The 25,743-nt window shown below is 36.0% G+C and overlaps 1 protein-coding gene across 1 annotated transcript; it reads right to left on the bottom strand.

Moving 5' to 3' along the window:
• Window positions 1–240: 240 nt before the first annotated feature.
• On the bottom strand, window positions 241–21,970 carry LOC111149182 (sulfotransferase family 1B member 1). The gene is made up of 7 exons (XM_022506124.1): window positions 21,679–21,970; window positions 21,276–21,404; window positions 11,205–11,302; window positions 8,965–9,091; window positions 8,254–8,348; window positions 4,568–4,748; window positions 241–472 (listed from the first exon to the last, which is right to left on the bottom strand). Exons 1-7 carry the CDS (start codon window positions 21,824–21,826, stop codon window positions 360–362), a joined length of 891 nt encoding a protein of 296 aa, XP_022361832.1. The 5' UTR covers window positions 21,827–21,970; the 3' UTR covers window positions 241–359.
• Between the last annotated feature and the right edge of the window lie 3,773 nt (window positions 21,971–25,743).

Raw genomic sequence — 25,743 nt, 5'->3', positions numbered from 1 at the left:
TGTAGTGTCAGTGTGCAAATAACATTTCTTGGACCATGTTAATAGGGAGGGGAACTTCATTCTAAGCCATAACTCACAAAGGCTGAGTAGGATAAGTACCCTCACTGTTGTCCATACTAGTCTAGGAAAAGGCAGGAATATCCTACAAAAGCATAACAATTGGCCCTAAATTTCGGGACTTTGGAAACTCAGAGTCAGGAGCAAACCTGAGCCCTCATTGATGACACACACTCAAAAATCCATTTTAAAAGCACATTTTCTCCTTTATAAATTGATTTGATTGCCCAAGTCAGGTCATAACTGCCCCCCTTTAAACAAATTACAGCTCTATTCTTATCCAGATTGGTCACGTAGGCTCTTTAAATCTCTGTGCGGAACTGAAGCTCAGTTCCAGACATTTCCTTCTTGTAAATGACATCAAATTTCTCATTTTGGGCCACTGTGAAGTAATTCTTCCAGTCACCTGTAGTCCCTATAAATAAATAAGAAAACATGTGAAAGAATATTGTATTTCCATTATGAAGGAAATAGCATGCATACCAAAAGAAAGGGTGCAAAGAGTTAAAGAAAGACTTTCCTTGTATTTGAATAATTTAAAATGCCATTTCTCCTTCACTGGTCGTTCCTGCCATCTAGAAATGTGATTTAGAGCTAAATAGAATCTGACTTTTTAAAAAAATGTAATTGACATACAGTATTATATTTGCTTCCATGATACAGCATAGTAGTTTGACACTTATATCCATTAAGAAATGATCACCATAAGTGGAGATGTCATCTGTTATTATAATATTATTGGCTATATTCCTTATGTTGTGCTCTATATCCTTGTGACTTATCTATTTTATAACTAGAAGTTTGTTCCTCTTAATTCCCTTCACTTATTTCACCTATTCCTCCATCCCTCTCCCCTCTGGCAATCATCAGTTTGTTCTTTGTATTTATGAGTCTGTTTCTGTTTTATTTATATTTTCAGATTCCACATATAAGTGAAATTGTATGATATTTGTTTTTCTCTCTCTGACTTGTTTCACTTAGCATAATAACCTCCAAGTCCATCCATATTGTTGCAAATGGCAAGATTTTGTTTTACTTATATATTTTTTATGGCAAGTAGTACGCCCTTGTATGAATATACCACATTCATCTATCGATGGTCACTTGGGTCGCTTCCATATTTTGCCCATTGTAAATAATGTTACAGTGAACACAGCGGGGCATATATCTTTTTGAATTAGTGTTTTCACTTCGTTACCTAGTAGTGGATGGCTGGATTATACAGTACTTCATTTTTAATTTTCTGGGGAACTTCCATGTTTTCCACAGTGACTGCACCAATTTACACCCCACCAGCAGCACACAAGTGTTTCCTTTTCTCTGCATCCTTGCCAACATTTGTTATTTCCTATCTTTTTGATACTAGCCATTCTGACAGCTGTGAAATGTCTCATTATGTCTCATGATTTTGACCAACTTAAAGATACATTCTGAAAAGGGTTAATTTTCCTGTCTAAATTTATGGACCATACAATAGTTTCCTGAAAGAGGTTGTTTTAGTGTTTCTGCTTGTCATGGGTCATAGGGTTACTATTGAACATTCAATCAAAGGTCAGGGCAGATTTCATTTCATGAATTAGTTTGGGAAACTATACAAAGAACTGGTCATCAACACAAACAATCCATGAACTAGAAAGTTGATAAGTACCATTTCCTATGAATTTATTAACAAAGATGGTATGATACTTAAAGGATACCTTTTTCCCTAAGTTCACTAGTCTTATACTGTATTTGCATTTTGGATGAGAAGAATAGCATTTAAAGTTAAATGTATGACATTCCTGAACCATCTTTACAACAGCAAAAGTTTTGGGAACAACTTTGCATTTAGTTTCTTATACTTGGATGCTTACAAATATTTATCTGAAAAATAAATTCTTATACTGTAAATGTGCTTGGAGATAAGCATTGGCTTTGTTATTTTATGAAATATTAAATATATCCTGTTGAATTAAAGCTACATTAACCCATGATGGCTGGGTGAAGATTTCAAATCCTTTCAATGAAAAACATCCCTATTATGGTTACTATACTTTGTTCTCTGTTAACCAGATGGTAAGAGCTCTATGAAATGTGAAAGTAGTGTATATTTGGAATAGCCCATCTGTAAAAATGTCATTAAAAACAGAAAGCACAAATTAAACAATAAGGAGTCATATATAAAGTATTCTAATGATTTTCTATTTTGAGTATTAATTATGTAATATACACAAACACATTTGCTTCACTAAGAGGGAAGTTTAAAAAATTTTTTGATGAAGTAAATGCTGGCAAAAGTCAAGATTTTTATGTTTTGTTGCAATTTGGGACATAAGTATATCCACTGGACATCATCTGATCTCTCCCTACTTTTACTATTGTGTGATTAAATTATGACATTGATTTAACCGACATGGCATCCCCCAAGACTGAGTATACCCAGCACTTTGTTCATAGTCACTCTGGACCCTGTTTAGAATCCATTTACATGCATGCCTCTTGCATTACATTATGAGCTTCTTAAAGCAAATGCATGTGTCATTCATCGTTGCATGTTCTAGAGAATATGTGCTGCATACAGGTGTTCATGAAGAGTGTTTCCTAAACATAAATGAATGAATAAATGGGTATTTTTTAAATGTTTGTTGAGGGCATGAATGAATAAATGAGTAAACAAATCTTGAACTATTTAGACTAAAAAGATGTGGTACTTTTTAATGTATAATTTACAGTCAGAAAAAAAAATATTTCAAATGCTTATATGTCATTTACCATAATCCTCCCCCAAAACTATGTCACAGATCTTATTACTTTCTCCATATTTTCCGTGATGTAACTAGACCTTTGGCAGATTGATTAAATGTATTCAAAGTCATAGATTCAGGGACTGGCAAAGCCTGCTTAAATCCCGGATCAATCTGACCACGAAGGGGTTTTTGGCTTTTTTGTCTTTTTTTTTAATCACTTCCAGAGGGGATGTAAAGACCATCTCTATTATGAGACTAGCATGCAGTCTCTTCTACTTGAAGTTGGAGAAACTATAGAATTGAGATACTAAACTTACTTAATCTACCTTTATACCCTAATGAGGTATCACGGGGTGGTATCAGTTTTTATGTGACTAGAAATAAAACCCTCCTGGAAGTTAATTTCAGATAATCTGACAAAGTGAGAAATTTGCCTTGTATAGTTACGAGGTTTGGGTTTTTTTTCCTGGTTTTTCTCCATCAACAAAGTGTGTTTGGGTGAGCATCAGACTTTGTTTAGACACCATTTACAATGAAAAATTTACTTTGCCTTCTTATACCAGAGGTTAGTTTTGAAAAGTTAAATGTAATGTTTTTGAAAATTAAAAAAAAAAAAAATTTGAAAATACCAGGACTATTTGCTATTTTGATAAGTAATGTAGAAAAATGTTTTAGAAAAAATTTAACCGTATAACCCTTTGAAAATCAAGGGTTTTCAGCCATATGTTCGTATGTACAGTACATTTCTAGAGTTATGTTTACTTCCTAGCATGCCAACTGAAATTCTACCCCTTCATTTCTACTTCAATAAGGAATTTTGACAACAGAAGATGACATTATTAGGTGGATAGCTTCTCAATTTTAAGTTAATAATTTGTTAAATGTATTATTTTTATCATTAATAAAATATTTTTGACACAAATAATATACAATTAGCCACAATATGCAGGATTTGCTTCAGTGGAATCATTAGCAAATGCCATATTCCTCTACTGTAGTCTTTTTATGTTTAATTTGGATTCCGTGTTTCTTATAATTCAGACAGTATTTTTAGGGAGCAAAATCTTCCCAGAGGGTAAAGAAAAGTCCTTTCTCCTTGTGAAACCTTAACAAAGTGACCGCTGTTTTTTCTTTTTTTTTTTTTTTAAAGATTTTATTTATTTATTTGACAGAGAGAGGCCACAAGTAGGCAGAGAGGCAGGCAGAGACAGAGAGGGGAAGCAGGCTCCCTGGTGAGCAGAGAGCTGATTCAGGCTTTGATCCCAGGACCCTGAGATCACGACCTGAGCTGAAGGCAGAGGCTTAACCCACTGAGCCACCCATGACCACTGTTTTCTAAGTGATATGGAGACTTTAAAGTAGATGGTCCTGTATTGACTGACATTAATTTATTACTAAGAAGAGGGAGGCCTATGCCTATTTAGGCAAAGATTTAAGATACAGAAAAAAATTTTGGATTGACTCATCAGAATTGACAAAACTACTCCCATTTAGTAGCACAGTAAATAGAAGAAGAAATATACATCAAATACCCAAGGTATTCTGGTATTTATAGATACTAGGTTTAGAGTGGTATAAACATGGGTTTAGAGTGTATTATTTCCTTTAGTAATTTCTAATCTAGTTCAGTAACATTTATGGTAGGTCTTTTTAGTGTCCTTACATTACAGATGAAGAAATTGGTGACAAAACTGGATAAGTAACTTGTTAGAGATCATTACACCTCCTTTCAGAGTAATTCACAAGAAAGTGAAAAGGGTAATTAAACTCAGCAAAATATTTACCTTTACGCATAAAAGAGGACTTGCTATGATCCATCACTGTACTTGGTAGATGTGTATAATTCACCAGCGGGTTATCCTTCATCATTTCAAATGAGGTATGATGGACGATCTTATCTAAGACCTCATCATTCAAATTCTTCTCTAGAAATCTGGCAATCTTCTTAACTTCACGCTTCGGATTCTATTAGTGGTTAAAGAGACATACCCAAGAAAATGGCAAGCAAAAACATCATTAACATAATGTGAAAACTATAATATTTATAATCTGTTTTCTTAAATGTTGGTTCTGAATAGTCAATCTGTATTTTCTTGGGTCATTTTTTTTAATTAATCATAAAAATGAAAAAATAAATAATTTATCTTTGGCAAAAGAGATGAAATATTTTATTTCTCCTAACTTTCATATATTTAATTTATATTAAAAGTACAATAAGAATAAAGTTTGGACTAAATATTAATATTTGGAGGAAAAAATAACAGCTATTTTAAGCTCAGGTTGTAATCAGATTTGAACAGTAAATATTTAGGGACCAAGCATGTCTTTATTCATCCTGCCTTTATTTATTTTTTCTTAATCAAAATTCTTTTCTTGTTTTTAATAATATTTCAAAACAAAAATAATAAATTTCTGAACAACTTCAAGTATGTTTGCTTTAGATTACTTATCTTAGACTTTGCCAGAACATAAATTATTAAAAATAAGCTCCAGGAGCACCTGGGAGGTGCAGTCACTTGAGCATCCAACTCTTGGTTTCAACTTGGTCACGACCTCAGGGTCGTGAGATTGAGCTCCAAGTCAGGCTCTACACTCAGCGTGGAGTCTGCTTCAGGCTCTCTCCCTCTCCCTGTCCCCTGACCATACTCATTCTCTCTCTCATTACGAAATAAATAAATAAATAAAATCTTAAAACAAAATTCCAATGAAGATACATTAAGTTATTCATTAATTATTAGGGATAGAAAGAGCAAATTCCAAGAATCAATCATTTTCCAGATTCTAATGATATAAACAATATTTGCAACTTTTAGGAAGCTAAACTAAATTTTATATGGATACGCCTAGAAATATTTTGAGGTGATATCTACACAAAGTTGAAAAACATGAGTCAGAATTTTCCATGATGTGTAGTCTGCTGAAATATTGGAGAGTGAATTTCCAGTAGGAAACATAGTCAAAATACTTGGCAGTATAGGGTCTCATAGTATCTTGAAGGGAGGGAATAAAAAGCAAAGTGGTTGAAGTTAGGTTTGAGTTATTCATAGGAATAAGAGAGACTATAAAGTTAGAAAGATAAATTGAGGTAAAAATGAAAAAATCCTTGGATGTCCCACTTAAGGACTTGGACTTTATATCTTATACAGGGAAGCCACAACATTTAGTGATATGTCACTAACTTGCACGTGTGTGTTCATGTATACACATGTGTATGTTTTGGCAGGGAGTTCCTTACAAGGGAAGTTCTGGCAATACTGTGGCAAATACTCAAGGGATATTCCCACTTTTTAGGTGTTTTTCATAAAATCACCTCAGTTTCACAGCTGCATATTGCCTGAAAATTGGAAATTAACTGCCTCAAGCCCAGTATAAATGGGCAATAGTAAAGTTTTGATGATAGATTCTTTATGGGTTGCAAACAAGTGTGATGGAAGGTGGGAGCCTAGGCAGAGCAGAAAAATTCAGAGTACTCTTTCTGTTAAGATGTGAAAATACCCTGGGGTTTTCTTAGAGATACTTGAATCAAAGGAAAATTTACATGGGGTGTGGTTTTTGATATGCAAAGGAAGACTGATGTCTCTAAAATGTTATTATTGCTCATTCATTTATCTATTCATTCAAGCAATCAATTATTCATACAAGTGATTCTAAGAGCCCCTATGTATGTGTAAGGTGTTATAGTCTGTGCTGTGAATGTAGTTACAAGAATGATACATATTGTACCTTCCATCATGAATCTAAAAGTTTAAAATGTATCCTAATTTGTAACTCCAAGCTTTTTAAAATAGAGGAACTTGGTTTCCACGTAAAATGTGTGTGTGTGTGTGTGTGTGTGTGTGTGTGTGTTTGCCTTATTTGGGTAAAATTGCCTCTGACTAGGCCTGGAGACTTGCAGCAGTATTTGAACTGATACTAGCTCACACAGGAGACTAAACAAATGCTTATGAGTTCCCAGACTATGAGGGAGATAGTAAAAGGGTAAAGGAGAGGGATTTGAGTTATAATAGGTAGGGCATGTGAAACAATGGGATGTGCACAATATGGTGAAACCATATCCACTATATGGAAGTCAATGAGAACAATGTATTTTCAAACTTTGAAAATTAATGGACATGTATATAAGTGATGAGTCACTAAATTCTACACCTGAAACCAGTAGAACACTGCATTCCAACTAACTGGAATTTAAATAAAAATTTACAGGAAAAAAAAAAGACAATTAATAGACAAATAACATCATTAACCAAAGAGAGAATAAAAAAAGAAAAGGATTAAATGTTGGAGAGAGACAAGATGAGTTTAGTTTTGAATGTGTTCAATTTAAGAGTCATTTTAATAAAAGCATGGGTCTGAATTAGGGTAGAAGTTAAAATGGAGTTTAGGGGGGTCATTAGCACATGAAGAGTTTTGGCAATAGTAGGCATGGCTACCATCACCAAAATGTAGCAAACAGCTTACAAAGAAAGCTGACTAAGTGACAGATGGAGATCTACAGGAAAGCCAGGAGAATGTGATAACCTACCAAATAAGTGTAGGAAAGAATTTCAGCAAGAGAAGGTGCTCACAATAAACACAATGGTTAAAAAGTATAAGAAGGTAAAAATGTCATGGATTTCACCACTAGAAGTCACTAACCACTCTGGAAAACAGCATGGAGTTTCCTCAAAAAGTTGAAAATAGAACTACCCTATGACCCAGCAATTACACTATTGGGTATTTACCCTAAAGATACAAACGTAGTGATCCAAAGGGGCATGTGCACCCGAATGTTTATAGCAACAATGTCCACAAGAGCCAAACTATGGGAAGAACCTAGATGTCCATCAACAGATGAATGGATAAAGAAGATGTGGTATATATATACAATGGAATACTATGCAGCCATCAAAAGAAATGAAATCTTGCCATTTGCGACAATGTGGATGGAATTAGAGGGTATCATGCTTAGTGAAATAAGTCAATAGGAGAAAGACAACTATCATATGATCTCCCTGATATGAGGAAGTGGAGATGCAACGTCAGGGGTTAGGGGGGTAGGAGAAGAATAAATGAAACAAGATGGGATCAGGAGGGAGACAAACCATAAGTGACTCTTAATCTCACAAAACAAACTGAGGGTTGCTGGGGGGAGGGGGGTTGGGAGAGGGGGGTGGTGTTATGGACATTGGGAAAGGTATGTGCTTTGGTGAGTGCTGTGAAGTGTATAAACCTGGCGATTCACAGACCTGTACCCCTGGGGATAAAAATACATTATATGTTTATAAAAAAATAAAAAATTTTAAAAAAGATTAAAAAAAAAGAAGTCACTAACAATCTTAGCAAGATTTGGGTAAGCAAGCATGGAGAAGAGGCACAATAATCACATCATTTTTTTTTTCTTTATTCCATAGATTAAGCTGAAAATATATATTAACCCTTTAACCTAGGATGTAATGGGGGAATTATCCAGAATGAATTTCTACCATTTTACCTCTTTCATATCTTCATAGTACAAGAAAAGTATTGGGTGTTCTTCCTTTTTCTTCCACCAGCTCTTAACATGATTAAACCAGGAACCATAAGCCACTAAAACAAGAGAAAATCTATTACTGTTAGGCATTCATCAAATTAAAGGTTTGTTTCTAAACAATACGTCAAATTTTACAAACATTTTGTGGAATTTAGTAATCAAGGGAACAGAATATATAAGGCCAAATAAAAACATACAATTAGCCATTTATGGATATACAGTCAGATTAAAAAAATATAAAGTACAAATGAAGCTTTTGAAATGAAAATACATTGGCCTCCATATGGGTTTTACTTAGCCTCACATAGTAGGAAACCATTCTACTAATTACTCATATTAACTAAATACTATAAACAGGTGTATAAAACATCTAACTAAAGATTTGGGTAAGTTAAAGAATTTCCATTGTAACTGGAAATGAGAATGGATTTCTAGCTACTGAAAAAACACTTAAGAATATTTTCATCAAGCCAATGTTAAATACCAAATTTATATAGTGATGTCGTAGTAAAATATTAGATACAGTTGATCTAATTTTTTAATGCTATTTAAATGTACTTTTTAGTGGCCTCGAAGAGCAAATGTTTTGATAGGAAAAGTCACACCAGTAATATTTATTAGTGGTATTAAAAAGGAAAAGTGCTTATTAATTTCAAGTCCAGGCCTACCCACCATTTCCAGTCATGAATCTCTCTAGATACTCTTCCCAGGGACCAGGGACAGGTTGCAAGTTATTCATTAAGTCAAAATGGTAATATGAGACTGCAACATCCTTGGCATTTCGAGCCAGATAAATCATCTGCAGGGAAAAAAGAAGAAAATCACATGGATTTGAAATCCATAAGCTTAAAAACAGGAAAAATCAGAGAAAATTAATGAAACAACAAGCTGTTTCTTTTTTTTAAAAATGAACATACTCAATAAACATCTAGCAAGACTAAAAAAAAGAAGACACATAACCAATATCAAGAAAAAAAACAACAGGAGGTATCACAACAAATCTTATAGCCGTTAAAATTATAATGAGTATGGGGGCGCCTGGGTGACTCAGTGGGTTAAAGCCTCTGCCTTTGGCTCAGGTTATGATCCCAGGGTCCTGGGATCGAGCCCCACATCGGGCTCTCTGCTCAGCAGGGAGCCTGCCTCCTCCTCTCTCTCTGCCTGCCTCTCTGCCTACTTGTGATCTCCGTCTGTCAAATAAATAAATAAAATCTTAAAAAAAATTATAATGAGTATGAAAAGATGCTCGATATCACGTCATCAGGGAAGTGAAAATTAAAGCAACAATGAGACATCACTCTGTACTTATCAGAATGACCAATATCCAGAAAACTGACACCAAATCCTGGTGAGGTTTTGAGCAGCAGGAGCTCTCATTCATTGCTGATGGGATTGCAAAAATGGTACTGATATTTTGGAAGACTCTTTGGCGATTCTTACACCACTAAACATAGTTTTACCTACAATCCAGCAATCACACTGCTTGGTGTTTATCCAAAGTTGAAAAATAAGGTCCACACAAAAAACTGCTAGTGGATATATAGAGCAGCTTTATTAATAATTTCCAAAATGTGGAAGGAAACAAGATGTGCTTCAGTAGGTGAATGAATGAACTGGGATACATCCAGACAATGGAATATTACTACATAGCACTAAAATGAAATGAGCTATCAAGCCATGAAAAGACATAGAAGAACCTCAAATGCATATTACTACGTGAAATAATGCGATTTGAAAAACCTACATATGATTATGCCTTCTGCCTTTTGGAAAAGGTCATACAGTTAGATTTCTATTCATAAGAAGGTGTATATATTTTCATTGCCTCCATGAAAACTATGAAGTCAATAAAAAAGATCAGTGGTTGTCAAGCTGGGAGGAGAGGAGGTTGAATAGGTGGAGAACAGAAGATTTTTAGGGCAGCAAAAGTATGCTGTAGGATACTATAATGATATATATATATGTCATTATACATTTGTCCAAATCCATTGAATGTACAACACCAAGAGGGAACCCTAATGTAAGCTATGAATTTTAGGTGATTATGATGTGTCAATGCGGGTTCATCAGCTGTAACAAATGTACCACTCTAGTGGGGGATAGTGATAATAGGTATGCATGTGTAGGGGCAGGGGACATTTGGGAAATCTCTTTTTCTTCCACTCAATTTTGCTGTGAACCTAAAATTGCTCTAAAAATAAAATTGTTATAAAAAATACAGTCTGTTCAAAGAAAGAATAAGAAGAGAATTATGGGGGTGCCTGGAAGGCTCAGTCAGTTAAGCATCTGCCTTCATCTCAGGTCATGATCCCAGGGTCCTGGGATAGAGCCCTGTATCAGATTCCCTGTTCAGCAGGGATTTTGCTTCTCCCTCCCCCTTTGCTGCCTCTCACTCAAATACATAAATAAAATCTTTTTAAAAAGGAGGAGAATTATGAAACACTTTTCATTACAAAATTCCACAACTTAGAATTCCTCACCCATCACAAACTAGCAAAATTCAGTTAAGTTGAAATAGATAATTAGACTAGCCCCACAAATATTGAAGAAATTGAATTTCAAATTTAAAAGTTCCTAGAAGCAAATATCCAGACACAAAGGTTTCACTGGAGAGTTTTGTCAAATAACCAAACACGAACTGACATTCTTAGGTTGAGTTTTCAGAGGCGGCCAGCGTATCTGGGGTAGCTGGGGAATGATAGCAGCGATGCTGTGCTGAGATGGGGATCCTGTTGCCACATACCTTTGACAAACTTGATTATGTAGATTTAGAGTGAAATACATCAATTTTTAATGGAAACACTTTTTCATGTAATTCAGTTCTCATGGTATCAAACAAAATATTTGAGCAATTGCTTATGACTAAAGGGATAGGGTCACATTAAAAAAATGACTTGCCGTGTGGAATGTACCTTGCAGTTGTTCTCCCAGAAAGACTTAGGAAGGAGATCAATTGGTAGATGCGTCTTCACAAGCCGCGGTGATGGATTCTTTCCTAATTGTTCTATTCCTGGGAAAATTTTAGTTTAATATATAGATACATTAGAGTCTTCAAGGAGCCAGCATTTCCTGATTTTCTCTGACCTTTTAAAATATTTTTGAGAAGTATACAATGCTGCTAAATTTTAAATCAATCACAGGTATTATCAGACAAAATTGCATAATGGTTAAGAGCACAGTGGTGAGGTTAGCCTCCTTGGGTTCAAATCCTAAGTCTGTCGCTTACTCATTGTGACATTTGAAAGTATGCTAGTCTCTGTGTTTCACTTTTTCCATCTCCAAAATGAGAAGTAATAATATCAGTGTTAGCAATTTGGAGTTTTATCATTGCTTGCATTATTATAAATAATTATGAAAATAGTTTCTGTTTCTCAAAGAGGTATGGATAATTACCAATTCTCATATCAGCTATTGTTTTGCACTTGTTCTTACTGTAGAGACGGTGTTATGTCTGTAGAGCATCACTGTTACACCTGCCTTTTTTCATTATTTCCTCTATGAGTCATATGTACATATGTGCAAAATGAAAATGTTCTGTAATATTTAGGTGTTAGCTGAGCTCACCAAACGCAAACAACTAATATGTGGGAGAATTTGGTTTCAAATCAAGTCATTGGATAATGGGTATGTCAACTTCCCTGAGATGGAAAATATCCACTTATTTTGTCTAGTCAGAGGTAGGATGTTCCCAGGGGCCTGGATCTCAGAAATAAGTAACTTGGTCAGTCTGGAGGCACTTTTGGGATGGAGGTACATTCAGAATTCCTGACATAGACTAGGAAAAGTGGAGCCAACCTTTTTTTTTTTTTTTTTTAATTATTTTTATTAACATATAATGTATTATTTGCCCCAGGGGTATAGGTCTGCAAATCATCAGACTTACACACGTCACAGCACTCACCATATCACGTACCATCCCCAAGTGTCATAACCCAATCACCCTCTCCATACCCCCCCTTCCCCCAGCAACGTTCAGTTTGTTTTGCAAGATTAAGAGTCTTCCTCCCGATCCCATCTGTTTCATTTTTTTCTTCCCTACCCCCCAATCCCTCCACTCTCCTTCTCAACTTCCTCATATCAGAGAGATCATACGATAATTGTCTTTCTCTGATTGACTTATTTTGCTCAGCATAAGACCCCCCAATCCCTCCACTCTCCTTCTCAACTTCCTCATATCAGAGAGATCATACGATAATTGTCTTTCTCTGATTGACTTATTTTGCTCAGCATAAGACCCTCTAGTTCCAACCACACAACACAAAAGGGCTGTAAATGGAGCCAACCCTTTTAATTTAACTATTCTTTTAATGTACTCAGTGGTCTTTATCACATCCCAGATATATCTTTTAATGATGTCATATTCTATAGAGTCATCAACACTTAACATCTCTTTTAGATTTCATATCCAATAAATCTTAGAATCCTATGCATGGTCTCCTCAATATGACTTATATCCAGTCTCAGCTCTAGATTACCTGTTAAGCTTACATATCTTCCCACCTTTTGCATACAAAGGCACACCTGCTCAAAATTGCATCTGATTCACTCATTCGAAATAATCGTATGCTCCATTTGTTTACAGAAGTTATTACATATGCTAAAAAGCCACTCAATCTCTATTAAAATATCCTTTCAAAATGTTCTAGTGGCATCTAGGTGGCTCGGTTGTTGAGTCTGCCTTCAGCTCAGGTCATGATCCTAGTGTCCTGGGATGGAGTCCCGCTTTGGGCTCCCTGCTCAGTGGGAGGCCTGCTTCTCCCTCTCCCACTCCCCCTGATGTGTTCCCTCTCACTGTGTTTCTCTCTAAATAAATAAAATCTTTTTAAAATAAATCTTTTAAAAATAAATAAATAAAATAAAATGTTCTATATATTGTTTACTTTTGTTACAGTCTATTTACTTGTTTATTTATTTGTTGTCAGTTCCCATGCTTCTTCCCCACCCCACCACCAGCCCCAAACACACACACTAGAATGGAGATTCCACAAGAGCCAGGATGTAGCTCATTTTGAATGTTCTGTAGAGAACAATGCATAGCACATAGTTGTATTAGCATGCAGTTGTATTAGAAAGAATCTCTTAATTTTAATGTGGATAGAGTTGACTAATTTAGGAAATAAAGGTCAAGGATGCTAGTTAAATTTGAATTTCGGGTAACAGATACCTTTTAGTGTGAATATCTTCCATGCAATATTTGGGATGTACTTGGGTTAAATAAAATAGTTATTTATCTGAATTTCAAATTTAATTGAGTATCTTGAGTTCTATCTGGAAACATTAATTACATACCTATAAAATTCCACCAAGTATTTTATTATGCAACTACTAATTTGGCAACTACAGCCACTTCATCTAGCATATAGAAATGAGAAATCATCATCTTCCACAACCCACTATTCCTCAATGCCCATGACATGAACTTTTACATGTTTTTAAATGAAGTTTTCCCCTTATCTTCTGTTCCCCTTCACTCCCTCAACTTCGTTGAAAAGTTCCTCAGACTCCAGGTTGTAATTGTTTTGCCATGTAAGGTCTTTAATGAACTCTTTACTACACAAATATGAATGTTAGGGATATGAAATGATATTATACACATTCATATTTAATTTCCAGAGTGAATCTGAGTGACAATTTATCCTCTTTTACCTGCTGAAACTTACTTACTCTCTGGTGATACTACTTTGATTCTATCAAATTTTCATTTCCTACTTTTTTATGACTCTGGAGTCTTATCTCATTCTTGCATTCACTTTGTTTGCTTGTCCCAGAATAATTATTTTAGCTCCAAGATTCATCATTTGCACTGACTTCAGGCAACTACACAGAAGGAATGACACCCTGTCAGCTGGTTCTTCTCTGCCTATGGAAGTAACGAGCTCTGGTAGGGTAGGGAATTTGGATTCTGCTCTTTAAATTGATAAAAACATTCATCACCATACTTCCATCTTCCTATCCCAGTTTCCAGCAGCATGTGAAGGCCAGGACTCACTTCTTGAATTCTTCTCACCTGCCTACAGGACACCATACACTTAATTTTCTCTTAGATCACTGAGTAGTTCTTAAAAACTATAAGCCCTACATGATCTGTCCCTGTCTAGTCTCCAGTTGGTTTGGTTTTTGTTGTTGCTGTTGTTTTTTTGGTTTTTGTTTGTTTTTAAATCTCACTTTTCCCCTTTCGTTGTTGTTTGGTTCCTAGACTACACCAAGGTCTTTTCTGCTTCTAGACCTATATACCTAATGCTCACCTTCATGAAATATGTTTTCTCCAACCATGTGCATGAATCTACATCTCAATTCAGAGTAGATATCCCTACATATCCACGCTAAAGTAAACAATTTGTTGTTCACTATTCTTTGGATATGTGAGCCCAATAATCACATATTATTGGTTTATTTACTTATTTAGTGGCACAATATTACTATAAACTCCTTGGGGGTAGGGCATTGAATTTACTAATCATTTTATATCTAACCTATAGCACAGTGCAATATTTGGAAGCACTTAATAAATATTTGTGGAATGAAATATAAATTGTATTAATAATAAATTTATGTTTGAGAGTTGTTGGTACTTCCTTACTTATTTAACTACAGCAATGTTCTAAATTAGAAATTTATTAATCTAATCTACCACATTCTATACAACAAAAGTCAGTAAAAGATAGGAACTTTTTTTAAGTTATTAACCAAATTTTTAGTTATTTTCTACAACAAAACTCTTTCATCTTAGGTCATCATACCTGGATATACAATGAATTAAACTACAGTTTCTCTATACATCTCGGTGATTGTACTGCTTACAAACTTCCACTTTATATTACCAAATTGACTCCATTTTCTTTGAATGTAAATCATAAATACAATAATTAATATGCTATATAAATAATATTATAGGGAGGAGACAAGATAGCAGAAGAGTAGGAGACCTTGTTTCATCTGGTCCCTTGAATTTAGTTGGATATCTGTCAAATCATTCTGAACACCCATGAATTCAGCCTGAGATGTAAGAAAATCTATCTCAAACTCTATAAGCAGAAAAGCAACTGCTTTTTGCATGGTGCAAGGTGTGGAATGGTGAATCTGTGGGGAGATATTGGAAGATAAATGGAGGGGAGGAGGAGTTTCTGTAAGTTGGCCATAGGAAAGTGATGAAAACACTGGAGGGCAAAATCAGAACTCCTAGAAATCTACTCCAGTGAGACATCATTTCTGAAAGGGGTTCAGGGGATAAAAAGGGCAGAATTCTAGGTAGGTCACTGTGGTCTCGAGATTCCAGGAGACAGAACGAACAGGGGTGCCTGAACCAGCAGGTACCCAAGCATTGGAGGGGAAACTGGTTACAGTCAGCAAGCCCAAGAAGGGATTTTCAGCTCAGGTCACTATAAGCCCCAAGGGGGGTGCCAATCAGGTGACCACTTTCTGCCTGAGCACCCTGAAAAGGATTGGAACTCATAAGCCATTTACCATTCCCTGGGAGGGGTGAAATGGCTGTGCCCACTACTGGGCAACAGCTCTCAGGGTTGTGGGTGCCCCAGAAAGGACAGTAGGGTGACACCCAGCAGTGTCCTGGAAGCAGCAGAGCAGGGTACACGCATGATCCCACAACAGCTCACAGTTCCAATGGACAGTAGCCCCAAAAGGAGTCCCTGGGACTCCCCCAGGGGGGATTACAGTAGGCTCCTACCACAACAGTCTGTGGAGTTTGGCACAAGCAAAAGTGAAAACTATTTGTCCCAGAGTATTTATTGAAGAAGTGGGAATGCGATCTTTCAGCTCTGAGTCAGAGATCTGGGTATGGCCATTTTTACTCTGATCCTCTATAGAGGTGCAGAGAGCCTTCAGGGAACAAAAGTGACACAAAGGACCAGCTTACACTGAGCCCAGACCTCTGGCAAGGGGTGGAGCAACTCTGCCTGGGCAACCTGACACCTGAAAAACAGCATAGCAGGCCCCTCCCCCAGAAGACAAACTGGAAGAATAGGTGGACAAGTTTGTGGATCCCACAAGGTCGTAAAACTCCAGTGCCAGGGGAAAACAGTATATTAAGCTCTCGGTATTTCTCACTATTTGTTTATCTTTCAGTCTAAATTTTTCCATTTCTTCTTCTTTTTTTTTATCATTTTCCCATTTCAACTGGATTCTTATTTTACCAACTTATGTTTCTAAGTCAGGTTTTGACTTTTATTTTTCACATCTACATTTTATAGATATATGCTTCATTTTAGTCTTTTTTCACTCTATTCAATTTTATACACACACACACACACACACACACACACACACACATAAGTTCTGCTTTCTTTGTAACTTTAAGATGTAGTGTCTTCTAACACACCAAACAAAATTCAATCAGGAAAATGTAGATCACCTGGCTTTGCCCACCCTACGAGATTATAGTCTCTCTCCCCATGCTCTTTTTTTTTTTTTCGGTTTTGGTTTTATTTGTTTTTCTGTTGTGGTTTCCAACCATTTCGGATTTGTCTAGGATGTATGTTCTGATCAAAAGACACAGGGTATCAGGTTGGATTAAAAAAAAAAAAGATCCATCCATACACTGTGTACAAGAGACTCATTTTAGACCTAAATACACTTCCAGACTGAAAGTGAGGGGGCGGAGAACCATTTACCACACTCATGGATCTTAAAAGAAAGTTGGGGTAGCAATCCTCATATCAGACAAATCAGATTTTAAACCAAACACTGTAGTAAGAGATGTAGAGGTACACTATATCACATTTAAAGGGTCTATCCAACACAAAGATCTAAAACTAATGATTGTAAATATTTATGTCCCTTACATGGGAGGAACCAATTATATAAGCCAATTAATAACCAAAGTAAAGATACACATTGATAATAATACATTAATAGTAAGGGACTTCAACACCCCACTCACAGCAATAGATAGATCATCTAAGCAGAAGATCAACAAAGAAACAAGGTTTTTGAATGACACACTGGACCAGACGGACTTCACAGAGATATATAGAACATTCCATCCTAAAATAACAGAATACTCATTCTTCTCCAGTGCACATGGAACTTTCTCAAGAATAGATCAAATCAGGTCCCAACTGATACCAAAAGACTGAGATTATTCCCTGCATATTTTCAGAACACGATGCTTTGAAATTTGAACTCAATCACAAGAGGAAATTTGGAATTTCCTCTTGAAGTTTAAGGAGCATCCTGCTAAAGAATGAATGGGTCACCCAGGAAATTAAATGAGAAGTTAAAAAATTCATGGAAACTAATGGGAATGAAAATACATCAGTTCAAAACCGCTGGGATACAGCAAAGGCAATCCTAAGAGGAAAGTACATGGCAATACAAGTCTCTCTCAAAAAATTAGAAAAACCCCAAATACACAAGCTAACCTTACACCTAAAGGACCTGGAGAGAGAGCAGCGAATAAAACCTAAACCCAGCAGGAGAAGAGAAATAATAAAGATTAGAGCAGAAATCCAACAAAATAGAAACCAGAAGAATAGTAGAACAGATCAAAGAAACTAGAAGGTGGTTTTTTTGAAAGAATTAATAAGATCGATAAACCTCTGGCCAGACTTACCCAAAAGAAAAGAGAAAGGACCCAAATTAATAAAATCATGAATGAAAGGGGAGAGATCAAGACCAACACCAAGAAAATACAGACAATTTTGAGAGCATATTACGAGTAAAACAGACCAATCAACAGCAAGGAAATTAGAGAAATAATCAAAAACTTCCCAAAAAACAAGATTCCAGGGCCAGATGGCTTCTCAGGGGAATTATACCAAACATTTAAAGCAGAAATAATACCTATTTCTCCTGAGGCTATCTCAAAAATAGAAATGGAAGGAAAAAGTACCAAACTTGTTCTATGAGGCTAGTTTTGCCTTGATCCCCAAACTAGGCAAAGAGCCCATCAAAAAAGAGAATTACAGACCAATATCTCTGATGAACATGGATGCCAAAATTCTCACCAAGATACTAGCCAGTAGGATCCAACAGTACATTAAAAAGAATATTCATCATGACCAGTGGAATTTATTACTGGATTTCAAGGGTGGTTCAACATTCACAAATCAATTAACATGCTAGATCACATTAATCATTAATAAAAGAAAAGTTAAGAACCATATGATCCTCTCAAATAATGCAGAAAAGGCATCCTTTTTTGATTAAAACTCTTCAGGATATAGGAATAAAGGGAATTAATCTCAGTGTCATAAAAGCCATCTATGAAAAGCCCACAATGAATATCATTCTCAATGGGGGGAAAACTGAGAGTTTTTCCCTTAAGGTCAGGAACATGACAGGGATGCCCACTCTCACCACTTTTGTTCAAAATAGTACTAGAAGTGCTAGCCTCAGCGATCAGACAATAAAAAGAAATAAAGACATTCAAATTTGCAAAGAAGTCAAACCTCACTCTTCATAGATTTCATAACATTCTATATGGAAAACCCAAAAGACTCCAGCCCAAAATTTCTAGAACCCATACAGAATTCAGCAACGTGGCAGGGTACAAAATCAATGCACAGAAATCAGTTCCATTTCTATACACTAACAATGTGACTGAAGAAAGAAAAATTAAGGAATCAATCCCATTTATAATTGCACCAAAAACCATAAGATACCTAGGAATAAAACTAACCAAAGAGGTAAAGGATCTGTACTCTAGAAACTACAGAACACTTATGAAAGAAGTTGAGGAAGACAAAAGAAATGGAAAAACATCCCATGCTTGTGGATTGGAAGAATAAATATCGTGAAAAGATTTATGCTGCCCAGAACAATCTTCAATGCAATCCTTATCAAAATACCATCAACATTTTTCACAGAGCTGAAACAAACCTAAAATTTATATAGAACCAGAAAAGATCATAGGAATACAAATAGCCAAAGGAATGTTGAAAAAGAAAACCAAAGCTGGTGGTGTCACAATGCCTGACTTCAAGCTATATTACAAAGCTGTGATCATTAAGACAGCTTGGTATTGGCACAAAAACAGACACATAGATCAAAGGAACAGAACAGGGAACCCAGAAATGGACCCTCAACTTTATAGTCAACTAATCTTCAACAGAACAGGAAAGCATATCCAATGGAAAAAAAGACAGTCTCTTCAATAAATGGTGCTAGGAAAATTGGACAGTGACATGCAGAATAAAACTGGACCATTCTCTTACACCATACAAAGATAAACTCAAAATAGATGAAAGACCTAAATATGAGACAGGAATCCATCAAAATCCTAGAGGAGAACATAGGCAGCAACCTCTGTGGCCTCAGCCAAGCAACTTCTTACTAGACATGTGTCTAAAGGCAAGGGAAACAAAAGCAAAAATGAACTATTGGGACTCCATCAAAATAAAACATTTCTGAATGGCAAAAGAAATAGACAACAAAACTAAAAGGCAATCTATGGAATGGGAGAAGATACTTGCAAGTGATACAACAGATGAAGGTCTGGAATCCAAGATCTATAAAGAACTTCTCAAACTCAACACCTGAAAAACAAATAATCCAGTCAAGAAACAGGCAGAAGACATGAACAGATACTTCTACAAAGAAGACATCCAAATGGCCAATAGACACTTGAAAAAATGCTCCACATCACTTGTCATCAGGGAAATACAAATCAAAGCCACATTGTGATACCACCTTACACCAGTGAGAATTAACAAAACATGGAAAACAAATGTTGGAGAGGACGTGGAGAAAGGGGAACCCTCTTATACTGTTGGTGGGAATGCAAGCTGGAACAGCCTCTCTGGAGTTCCTCAAGAAGTTAAAAATAGAACTACCCTACCACCCAGCAATTACACTACTGGGTATTTACCCCAAAGATACAGATGTAGTGAAAAAAAGGCACCCCTATGTTCATAGCAGCAATGTCCACAATAGCCAAACTGTGGAAGGAGCTGAGATGTCTTTAAACAGATGAATGGATAAAGATGTAGTTAATATATACAAAGGAATATTACTCAGTCATAGAGAAGATGAATACTTACCATTTACATCAACATGGACAGAACTGGAGGGTATTATGCTAAGTGAAATAAGTCAATCAGGAGCTCCAGGGGTGCAATGAGGGAGCAGGAGGCTGGCTGAGGACAAAAGCTGGCACCTTGTACCCCCTCTCCACCCGCTTCCCTGGGTAATATGTGTAACATTCCTCAGGCACCCCTGACTGCCATAAACGAGAAACAAATAGTTAATTTGCAGAGATCACAATCCTGCAAGTCAGGAATCTCCCAACTATCTTGATGTTAATGGCTTGCCAAAAGACAACATTGAGCAAGCCTCTGGTATCCCGGCACCTTGTAGGCCCTCTTTAGCATATGAAAGCTCCATTGAAACCTCCCTTTCTCTCACCTTCCCCCAACTGCAGGGTACATAGCCTGCCATCCCTCACAACCCGGGGCAGCAGCTCTTCCTGCCCATGGGTCCTGCCCTGTGCTTTAATAAACCACCATTTTGCACCAAAGATGTCTCAAGAATTATTTCTTGGTCATCAGCTCTGGACCTCACCCCAATGAACCTCACCTGTGTTCTAGAACTTCATCACTTATACAAAATAAGTCAATCAGAGAAAGACAATTATCCTATGGTTTCATTCATATGTAGAATATAAGATACAGCACAGAGGATGATAGGGGAAGGGATAGAAAACTGAATGGGAAGAAATCAGAGAGGGAGACAAACCATGAGAGGCTTTTGACTCAGGGAAACAAACAGCGTTTCTGGAGGTGGGGTATGTGGGGGGATGGGGTAATTGGATGTTGGGCATTAAGGAGGGCACCTGATGTGATGAGCACTAGGTGTTATAAGCAACTAATGAAACACTGAACACTAAAACGAGAAATAATGATGTAGTATATGTTGGCTAACTGAATTTAAATTAAAAGGAAAATTTGGTTTTGAATTTTAAAAAAATAATAAAAAATTTAAAAATAATAATATTATAAAATTATAATTCCCAAGTAGTTTAAAATTACCTGAAATTCTTAGTCCAGGGACGGCCATTTCCAACATTGGCACTTTAACTGTTATAAAATCCCTCTTACATTTTTCAACATCTCCATTATTTAGAACCATGTCCACAATTTCACTAGCCCAAGTGGTACCTGCGGTGAAAGGCAACAATTTTTAGAACCATCACTTGAATGAGGGGGGTAGAGGGGAGTCCCTACAGGTAGTCTGCCATCTTAATACATTCTATTAGAAACTTAATTCTGCAATTTCCCTTTCTGTGCCCCAAATGCTCATTTGAAACATACTCAAAAGTATATGGCTAGACTGGCTGATAGGAATATTAATTTTATTTAGGATGATAATGATTTTGTAGAGAGGAAACAAAGACTGAAGCCAGATCTGCCTCTGTCAGTCCACAAAACTCACCTGATTTGGGGTAAGTGGCTATCACGATGTCTTCTGGCCTGCTGTGGAACTGTTCAATCCTTTCCCAGTTGTTTGCAAAAGCATAGGTCATGGGATAGCCATGAATCAGCTTCAGATTTTTTCTGAGGACATCTTTTGGGGAAATCATTTTGGTACCAGGTTGTACAAATACTTAATAGAATATTTTCTGACAGTCCAATCATGGGAAAATAAAGAAGATCAAAATCAGAAACGGAATAACTAAGGCTGTTCTTAAGCCACTATTACTCAATGAGAGTGAAATTGGCCTTTAACACTCAGCATGCGGAGATCTAAATACAAAGGGCATTTTTGTGGGTATAAAGTTGTAGATTGCAAGAGCAGCAACTGGCTCGGTGACAAGCAGCACAAAGGTCTTGACTGGAACTTTTTTACAGAAATGAAACTGCACATCTTAGAATTGAAAGTCAGATTTTACAGAAATATGCTAAGAATTATCTGGACTTAAGGCAAAATAAACTACTATTCATCATTACACTTCCATTGTACCTCATTTTTCCTTTTTGGAAATCCAGTGTCTTTCTTACCTTTGTTCTTCTATACAGAATGATGAGGGAACAGAAGGCTGGCTGAGGACAAAGCAAAAGGCTGACACTTGCAACCTCCCCCGACCCCCACTCCTGGGTGGGACATATGTGACATTCTTTAGGAATCTCCTACCCATCCTACCCATCTTAATGTTAATACCTTACTAGAGGGCAAAATGACCTTCCTAATGTCAAGGCCTCTGGTATCCAGTATCTTTGTAGGTCCACTTTAGCATGTGAAAGTTCTATTGAAACCTCCCTTTTCCTTACTTCCCCCACCCCCATGGTACATAACCAGCCACCCCTCACAACCCCAGGGCAGCAGCTCTTCCTGCCCACGGGTCCTGTCCCCCTGCTTTAATAAACCACCATTTTGCACCAAAGATGTCTCAAGAATTCTTTCTTGGTCACCCCACCAAACCTCACCTATATTCTAGAACTTCATCATATAACACATTTGTTTTCTCTGCTTCTAAGGTTTTCTTTTTCTTTCTTTTTTTTTTTTTATTTGAATGTAGTTGACACACAATGTTACATTATTTCAACATAGGTGTACAACATACTGATTCAACTTCTCTATACTTAGCTCTGCTCCCCACAGGTGTAGCTGCCATCTGTTAGTGTACAACATTATTATAATATCACTGACTATATTCCCTATGCTGGGCCTTATATTCCCATAACTAAGATCACTGGTTTTTGTCAATAGAATTATCATCTGCATTAGTGTGGTCATTTTCACAAAGGGTGTGTGTGTGTGTGTGTGTGTGTGTGTGTGTGTGTGCATGTTTCAGATTTACTGAGCTTCTTGGAATTGTGGCTTTAAAGTCATGTCTTCAAATGATTTTTCTGTCTCTCTTTCCTTCTGGACCCCAGGCCACATATAGTTATTCATAGCTCACTGATGCTCTATTCCTTTTTAAAAATCCTTTTCTCTCTTTGTGTTTCATTTTGAATAACATCTATCATTGTGCCTTCGTGTTCACTCCTAACCTATTCTTCTGCAATGTGTAATGTGATGTTAACCCCACCTATTGCATGTTTACCTTAGACCTAGTTTCCCCCTCAGGATTATCATTTTGGAAATGATTATATTTTTGTTCTCAACTTTTCATGCATATTGAATACAGTTATAATTCCTGTCTTAAGACCTTTATTTGCTAATTCCATCATCGTGTTAGTTCTAGGTTGCTTTCTCAATTGAATACATTTTTTTTTTGTTGTGTTTTTTTCTGCCTCTTTGCATGCCTGATTATTTTTTATCGGATGTCTTGTCTTGTCTCCTTGAAGTGCGGCCTGGGAATTCCTTCAAGGCAGTAATCTGGGGAAATCATATGGCTCAATTTTTGTTTGCTTGTCTGTTTCCTATCCACTATCTCGTTTGGTTGCTTCATGCAAAAGGTGAATCTAGTTCCTGTTATTCGATCTTGCTTAGAAACTATGAGGATTAATTTTATGGATCAATTTCACTGCACCATGAGATGCCCAGATACATTTGCTTAGGTATTATTCTGAGTATTTCTGTGAGGGTGTTTTTGGAAGACATTAATATTCAAATTGGTATATTGAGTAAATCAGATTGCCCTTCTTAAAGCTGAAGGCCTGAATAGAACAAAAGGCTGACCCTCTCCCAAATAAGAGAGAATGCTTCTTTCCTGATGGTCTTTGAATTGTGACATCAGCCTATTTCCTGTCTTCACAATGGAACTAAAACATCGACTTTTCCTAAATCTTGTACCTGACAGCTTTCAAACTAAAACATCAAATCTCTTGGTTCTTAAGACTTCAGTCTAAGACTGGAACTAAAGCATCAGCTGTGCGGGATCCCCAACTTGCCAACTTATCCTGTTGGATCTTCAACCACATAAACCAGGTATAATAAAGATATAATAAATCCCTTTATACACACACACACACACACAAATACACATATAATGTACATACATATATATAATAATATATATTATATAATGTACATATGTATATATAATAAAAATTGCTTTGCAAACTCTTTGATTAACAATTATTCTAATCATAATCATACTAATAATACTAACTCTGAATTAGAATCTCATTGCTAAGTCTTCCAAAATTTTTGAGTCATGGGAGGAAGCTCTATTATTATTCTCTATTCTCTAGAGAAACAGAAACAATATTACATATTATGTATATACATGCATGTATGTATACATATGTATGTATACATAGAGAGAGAGAGAAAGAGAGAAAATTTATTATAAAGAATTGGCTCCTGTAATTATGAAGGCTGAAAATTCCCCAGATGTATAGATGGCAAACTAGAAACCCAGGATTGCCAATAGTTTAGTTCTAATCTGAAAGCCAGCAAGTTTAAGACCCAAGAACAACCAATGCTTCAGTTTGAGTGTGAAAGCAGAAAAAAACTGATGTCTCAGCTCCAAGTCTGACAAGATGAATTCTCCCCCATTCCCAGGAAGGTCAGCCTTTTTATTCTATTCAGGCTTTCAACTGATTGGATAAAGCCCATTCACATTAGAAAGGGCAATTTGCTTTATTCAGCCTGCCAATTTAAGTGTTAATCTCTTCCAGAAATACCCTCACAGACCTAGAATAATGTTTGGCCAAATACCTGGGCTCCCTGTGGCCCAATAAAGTTGACACATAAAATTGACCATCATGGAGAATGACTCATTGTTTATTTTTTCCACTTCATCTCTACTGAACTTTGTAATTGAAACTTTGCTTTTACTATTATTTCTCATTTTACAACCCTCCTCTCAACACACATAGATTGTAAACATCCTAGAAACAGGAAGAAATGTAAAATGTAGAAGTTAAAGCATTCTTCATAATCTACTGTTCCATTTATTTCTGAGAATCTGTCAGTAAACAATAATACATAATATATACTACATATGAATAGAGTTTGAGTTAATAACAATTTGAATTATATAATATCTTAGATGAACTCTCATTACTGCTAGTAAAATAAGTATAACTGGACTTCAAAGATTGCCACCCAGAGGTTTTATCACATAAATATTTTGTAAGTAATTTGGTGATTTCAAAATTCCTTGAAGGTATTTTAAACAGTGATTGTACTTATTAAGCTTTCAATATTTACTTGTATAATGGGAGCTACAAACAAAATCACTAATTTAAAAGCTAGGTGCTGCTTAAACTGTTATCCCTAAAATTAGTTTGTGTAGAAAGAGGAATGTTTTTGATTAGGAAAATCTTGTTGATACAACAGCCTGGTGTTTTAGAGGTAACTTTTCTACACATTCTCTAAAAAACATTCTAGAAGAGAGAAATTTGGACAAAGATTTCTTCATTTTACATTGTAAGATATGCATTGTATATCATAATTTTATATCTTATAATTAATATGAATGCACCAAAAATGTGTGTCTTTTTGTTTCCCCAGTAAAAGTTGTTATTAAACCATGGGTTTCTTTCTTTTTTTTTTTTTTAATATTTTATTTATTTACTTGACACAGAGAGAGAGATCACAAGTAGG

Source organism: Enhydra lutris, unplaced genomic scaffold (genome assembly GCF_002288905.1).
Source record: "Enhydra lutris kenyoni isolate GAN:26980312 unplaced genomic scaffold, ASM228890v2 scaffoldscaffold21, whole genome shotgun sequence".
Lineage (NCBI taxonomy): Eukaryota > Metazoa > Chordata > Mammalia > Carnivora > Mustelidae > Enhydra > Enhydra lutris.
Note: the sequence above shows the minus strand (reverse complement) of the source record. Positions and strands in the feature narration are given on the sequence as shown.